Consider the following 7,110-nt stretch of genomic DNA (forward strand, 5'->3'; position numbering starts at 1 on the left):
CCAACATATTTTTCAACCGAAATGCTGTAAACCAAACAGGCGACGATTTTTTTCTCCTTTAATAAAACTATACATCATTTATACAGGTGGTGGAGCACCTAATCAAGCAACCTTCCATGGCCAGAATGGGAGACGCTTTGCTGCTTGCTATTAGTAAAGGTTATCTTCGAATTGCTGAAATCTTGATGAATCATCCGTCTTTCTGTGTAAACCAAAGGCTAACCACAAGTCCCGGAGAACTAATGCTCATCGACCCAGTAAGCATGTATCATGTGTTGACACAATGCATTGTGTATACATGTGTTCTTAGTTAAGAAGTTTTAGAAGAAAATTCTACCTTTATCAGAAAGCTGATTTTCGGTGCATGGATGGATGTGAAAATAATAAGGGTTAAATCAGGGGGGGGAGACGGGATACTTTTAGGACATGATATCCAAATATCCTGATCGTGTTTTAAATAACTGACAAACGGTCTATGGAAGCCGTTAGGATACGGTTTTATAACTCTTTGAATGTTCTCTGTTACTACGAAATGGGACTTAAAAATAGAATGAAAAGGTGTATAATCTTCCCTCAACCTAGCTACTATATATATGTCTGTGTGTATAAAACGTGCTTTGCATCTCTCTAGGTACTTCTGAGTATATTGTCACAACTCAGATGGATGCTTGTAATTTTTAATAGAAAGAGACATTTTTTCATTTTTCAAATCTTTACCATTTAGAATTCCGATTTTTACGCCTACGACAACGACGGCACGCGGTTCTCGCCTGACATTACTCCAATAATACTAGCTGCGCAGTGTCAAGAGTTCGACATAGTGTACGAATTAATACGACGAGGTGCGACCATACAACACCCACACCCATATAGATGTCAGTGTACCGAATGCACGGCCATGTACGTATTTCAATTTATTTTGCCGCTTTTTCATTGTTTCAAGTAGATTTTTTAAACTAAACTTAGGTTACTCGATCAAGTTGGAAAAAAATAACTTCATCAACTTTTGGTTTTATAATCACATAAGCATTTGTCGTTAAAAAACAACTATATTTAAAAAATATTTAATAAGATGTTTGTTTTTTTCTAAGAAAAGTTTTTTTAGGTATTTTTTTAGATTAAAAAAATTTAAAAGGGTATTCCCTACAAATAATAGTCGTTACACTCAATTTTTTATGGTCTTTAGGAGACGAGATGATGCTTTAAACTTCTGTCTTTCACGTTTGAATGCTTACAAAGGACTAGCAAGTCCTGTGTATATGTCGATCGTGACCAGGGATCCCGTCCGACATGCTTTGAAACTTTGCCACGAGCTTAGTAAAATGGCAACCATGGAAAAGGAATTTAAGGTATAGTAGTGTAGGGTAAGATAAAATCCCATTTGCGAGGATATGGGTATATAATTCTGTCAATGTGTTTTTTTAGTACCAACTGAGACGATAAGAGAGAATGAATAGATACCCCCTACCCCACTATATGTACTTACATTCATACGATATTCTTATAGGTATTTTAACCATATAGCTCCAAAACGGCATGCAACAAAGAATATGTTTAATTAACTATACAGTATATGCTGTCAAATTAACTATACAGTATATGCTGTCAAAAGATTTTTAAAGTATGACAATATCGAAACAGAAAGATTACCTGAAGTTGGTGCACCAGCTGTACGATTATCTCGAAAAGCTTTTAGACATCTGCCGCAACTCGGAAGAGGTCAATGCTATGTTGAGTGGTAATTACAGCGACTCTTGGAAGGGATTAGCACGAAAGCAATCGGGAAGAACCAGCAGCAATGAGATTACAAACAATCATCTGATGAAGAGGTAAAATAAATATGCAGCGCGTATATACAGCTGCCGTATTTTTAAAAACAAAGTACTTGATATACAGTAGTGTGGAGGGAGATACAGGACACCTTTTACTCTATTTTTTCGTCCAGTTTGTTAGTAAACAAATAACATTTAAATATTTGAAAAACTATATCCTCACGACTGCTGTAGACCGTTGTTAATTGTTTAAAACACGATCAAGATATTCGGATATTTTTGATAGAGGTGTTCCGCCTTCCCTCATTCTTCTATATTGCCATCTTATAAACTAGCAGAAAAATAATGTAGTTTTAAAATTGAAGCTTATTTCGCGTAAACATGTATCCTTTATGTATTGGTATGACAAAATTATTGCTTTGTAGCTTTTCTAACGTAGCGGACGAGCACATAGACCACCCGAGACTCTACCAGCTTAAACTTGCCATAAAATACGGAGTAAAAGGAGTAAGATATATTATATAGTTTCCGTTGTATTTCGTGTTCTTTATTATCGTGTTGATTTTTTTACATGTGACTTGAAAACGAACCCAAAGCATCGGTTCGTCTACTTCGAAGCGATCGAAACAATCGATTTTGATTTTAAAAGACTCTCACTTTATTCATTTCCAGTTCGTTGCAAATCCGAACTGCCAACTCCAGCTGATCGCAATTTGGAACCGCGACCTTAGCTGGCTCAGGCAGCTTTCTATTGGATACAAGTTCCTTTTGGCAGTCGGAATGAGTCTCTTCATGCCCGTTCTATCGATTGCCTACTTCGTCGCGCCCCGCAGTAAGGTATAGTTACCCCACTCTTAAACTGCTTCGTATACCTCAAACAGCAGCATTCTGTGATACAATTTCTTATCGTGTCATGGTTAAATTCTTAGCCTTAAACTGAAAATGCCTAACTTAGATCGATCAGAATCCGTTTCAACTCGTGTAAAAATTGCAGCAAGCCAGGCGACACTTTGATTGATTTATTTTGCCAGGTTGTTCGAACGATGAAAAGTCCATTCTGTAAATTCGCCACACAGGGAATGTCGTACGCCCAATTCCTCATGCTTCTCATATTAAATTGCATGGACAGGTATATGATTCTGATAACATGGGTGGCCGCTTTAATCCGTAATGTAATCCGTGGTGACCGGAAATCGATTTCACATTTTGCGAAAATAATTAACACTGAACTCTCATTGTCCCACTAACATTGTATGGTCGATGGCCATTAATCCTGTGTCGTAAATACAATTTAGTGGGCAATGATCTTTTCACACCTTTTCTTTTCTCTGTCGTTTATATTCAATGTCTCAATGTATATAGATTGGCTGGTACTTAATAACCCACAAAGCTACATACACGTGGTAGCACGTAAACGCTACAAGGTATATAGGAAACAGAACACCTCTGCTATAAGAGCTGTTCCGACCCCTTTTTGACGACAATCTGTTTTATACCTCAGGGTTGAAGGATTTGAGTTTTCCTCCACATTTACATTCCTTCTTCACCAAACCTCGCGAGACGGAAGACACACCCAGTTTAACTGGTGCGAGGTCTTTATTATGCTCTATATCGCAGGTCAGCAAATGACATGTAATGTCGTATATGTAGCTTTAGCTTATAGTTCTATTGTACTATGGGACATAGGATAGGATGTACCGTTAGCACATATGTTCCATGTTTGATCATGTTTTAAATAATTAACGCTTTTCAGAGTCGCGTGGACGCGGTTATTTATACTTTGAAATATTCTTTGTTTACCACCGAATGGGACGAATAAAAGTAAATGAAAATATCCCCATCTCACCTTATCCTCAGATGCCGCTTGGGTTTAACTGACAATTACTAACTTAAATTTTCAACGGTTTGTTCAAAGTTAAAATCGAACTGTCGGGTTTTGTTTTATTGATTTTGGAGGCCTCTTAAAGACTATCCGATGAAACACATCAGTGTGCACCGTGAGTGCGTGCTAATACTTGTCAGTTAATTTATCATTAAAGTTTTTTTTTCCACCTTATTATTTAATTTTCCCGTTTTTTTTTAAAAAAACATTCAACGAATTATTAAACCGTATTCTTACGACTCTCATATACCGTTGTTAATTGTTTATAAACCCGATCAGGATATTGGATATTATATGCTAAAGGTGTCCTATCTTGCCCCGCTGTACTATATAATATATTCAAACACCCATACAGGTCTTTTATGGAACGAAGTTCGAGAGTTGTGGGACGAAGGTCCGCGAAACTACATCATCCAGCTGTGGAATGTCCTCGATTTCTTCATGTTGCTTATTTTGATTACCTCCTTTGCTTCGAGTTTTATTTCTCATCGAAACGTAAGATGTGTTTACATGATTTTCCCATTAGACCACATGCACGCTGCTATTCGTAAGTTGTCCGACACTGCAGTCAGCGTATGAAATTGGTATCGATTGAGTTTTTGTCATCAAGTCGTTCAAGCCTGAAGGATTTAAAATTAGCATGATTTAATGTTAATACATATAGGGGGGACAGAACACATTTATAGCACATATAAGGTCCAAATATACTTACCGTGTATATTAAACAAACGGTTTATATGGGAGTCATATAGGGATACGGTTTTATAATTCTCTTTTAATGTTCTTTGTTTACTACCAAATCGGACGAGAAAACAGAATAAAAAGGTGTCACGTCTTCCCCACCCCACTTCAACATAAGGGCAAGCCTATATGTTCCTCTCTGTTTAATACATTTTTGTTCACGTTAACTTTCACTTTTTTAACATTGGTATAGTTTTTTTTTAAAGCGATAATGGCATGCTGGCAGAATAATTTGACTTATTTTTATATACAGCCTTCAGGTCTTCTCACCTACTTATTTTGTTTTAAAACGTTTTTACACAATTATATTCCAATCTTTTAAAACATCTTGAAAAAATGATAATAAGTTTTAACCATGTTTATTTAGAGCTGGATTGCCCAGCAGAGATGGGATGAAATATTTAAAGAAAACGCGACTTTTGTAGAATGCGATCATATGTCTGGTAATATTACTCTATTTGGTCAACTGGTTAACGTTGATGTTCCACGGTGGATGTGTTATTATTCATACAAACACGCCGGTGAGTTATTGTTTTGTTACTGAAGAATTTACACTTTTATAAACGGTTTGATAAAAACTTTTTAAAATATTAGCCAACCTGCTGGGTATATATGGGCTACATCTAGTATAATATCACCAAGACTATACACTTTTCAGTATTTGGTCCACTTTTATTACCTTATAGTTAAAAAGGTACTTGTTTTCTTTTTTTTCTTTGTCCCATTTGGTAGTAAACAAAGGAAAATACAGAATTATATAACCGTATCCTTGTGACTCTAAAAGAGTGTTGTTAATTGTTCAAAATCTGATCAGGCAATCTAAGGTTAAGGTACTAACAATATCCCATCTTACCCCACACAATATATGTAGTAGAGTGCTGGCGGACGAGACGCCTATATATAGGACATAAAGTCGAAATATATTCCGATCAGGTTCTAAACAACTAACAACGGTTTACGAGAGTCGTGATGCTATGGTTTTATAATTCTTTGATTAATCTTTGTTTACTACCAAATGGGACAAGAAAAGAGAATAAAAGGTCTTCCATCTTTCCCACATTACTATATAGACCTGTCAATATTCCCATAACGAAACTTTAAAATCGTGCTGTTTAATAATGTGTAGACCGAGCGAATTGGTACGGAAGTGATCCTCAGCTGATAGCGGAAGCTTTGTATTCATTCGGAATCGTCCTTAGTTTTACTCGAATCTGCTACATATTGGAAGTTAACGAGAAATTCGGTCCGCTGCAAATCTCATTACTGAGGTAAACGTTGTTATGCTCTGCCGTTTACACGGATTGGTACTTTAATATTTATGTATAGTAGGGTAGAGGAAGAGACCTTTTTATTCTATTTTCTCGTCCCATTCGGTAGCAAACACAGAACACGTGTTTTGAAAACACGATCAGGGCATTTGGATAATATGTGCCAATAAGGCGTCCCGTCTCCCCCACTCTATACTAAATGTATTAATATTTGGTCTTGTATGGACATGTCTTTGATAATTCATCATAGTTACTGGCAGCATATATTACATTGCTATCAAAATATGTACTGATATGTGTACCGATAAACAATTATGCCACATAATAGAAGTTAGACATATCTTGATTGATTAATGGATTATCTGTATTATTCCACAGCACTGTTGGCGACATTATAAAATGGAGCGGAATATTCTTCATGATTTTCGGAGCGTTTCTGTTGGGACTGTTCAACTTGTATTCGTATTACCGGGAACCTGAAGCGAAAACTACTAAAGCATTCACAACGTAGGAATTTTGTTTTTTGTGGACATTTTTTTGAAGAAATGTATTGTCCCGCAATGTTTTTCTTTGGTGGCCAATAGGTAATTTAAAGGCATTCTAGTTTAATTTAATTTCCCACACTAATTATAGATGTATTAGTACTGGGGGAAGACGGAACACCTATAGCACATGCTATCAAAATATCTTGATCATGTTTTAATCATTTAACAACATTTTATAGGAGACGTGAGGATACGGTTTTATAACTCTTTGAATCTTCTTTATTTACTACCAAATGGGACGAAAAAAAAGAATAAAAGGTGTTCCATCTTTTCCCACCATAATATATGTTTTAGGATAAACTATAGCTCGTCCAGGTTTTCTTAAGCACTAAGAAATCAATAGCATATCTATTGTTGGTTGGCAATAAAGCTTGCAACACATTATGCGCAACAATTAAAAGATAATTGGTTTCCCTCAAATTCGATTTTCTAATCTTGTTTTAATTCTGTTTGTCCTCGCCTTTCAAAGCTATTCGGATCAATAATGTTACTTATTCAGACGGAAAACGCATTAATATCTTGTACCCGATCAATACCCTTCTCGACATTGACCGTTTGCAAACTACTAATCCAGTGGTTCACTTAGGCTTGTCAGAAACCGAGTACAAAAACGGAAGCTGGCTGCTTTCCGCCATTTTTGGGCATTTCGCAATATAGTTGCGAAGTTCTAAGTTTTTTGCGCCGCCAGCGTCAGCAATCTAAGTAATGTTTAGTTCGGCGTGTGCTGGGGGCAGTTTTCGTATATACCATTTTTTGATGGTTTAAAGCAAGAGATATTAAATAACTTGTGTCAAACAAAACAAGGTGCAGTATAAACTGCATTAAAACACAGGTGACTAAGTGATAATATTACAAACACTGGCAAATTTAGATTGAAATAGGAGCATCAAATCGTAGTTAAT

At 36.2% G+C, this 7,110-nt stretch overlaps 1 protein-coding gene across 1 annotated transcript in view; it reads left to right on the top strand.

The window, feature by feature from the left end:
• The window catches only part of LOC100181636 (short transient receptor potential channel 7-like), a 10,509-nt gene that overhangs the window by 240 nt on the left and 3,159 nt on the right, over positions 1-7,110 (top strand). Inside the window, exons 2-13 of the mRNA XM_026840886.1 lie at positions 78-257; positions 725-900; positions 1,187-1,349; positions 1,642-1,829; positions 2,198-2,279; positions 2,445-2,609; positions 2,804-2,901; positions 3,274-3,389; positions 4,010-4,149; positions 4,763-4,916; positions 5,522-5,663; positions 6,042-6,170. Of these exons, the coding sequence (XP_026696687.1) occupies positions 78-257; positions 725-900; positions 1,187-1,349; positions 1,642-1,829; positions 2,198-2,279; positions 2,445-2,609; positions 2,804-2,901; positions 3,274-3,389; positions 4,010-4,149; positions 4,763-4,916; positions 5,522-5,663; positions 6,042-6,170 (1,733 nt within the window). The remainder of the gene's footprint in view (positions 1-77; positions 258-724; positions 901-1,186; positions 1,350-1,641; positions 1,830-2,197; positions 2,280-2,444; positions 2,610-2,803; positions 2,902-3,273; positions 3,390-4,009; positions 4,150-4,762; positions 4,917-5,521; positions 5,664-6,041; positions 6,171-7,110) is intronic.

This window comes from Ciona intestinalis, chromosome 2 (assembly GCF_000224145.3).
Source record: "Ciona intestinalis chromosome 2, KH, whole genome shotgun sequence".
Lineage (NCBI taxonomy): Eukaryota > Metazoa > Chordata > Ascidiacea > Phlebobranchia > Cionidae > Ciona > Ciona intestinalis.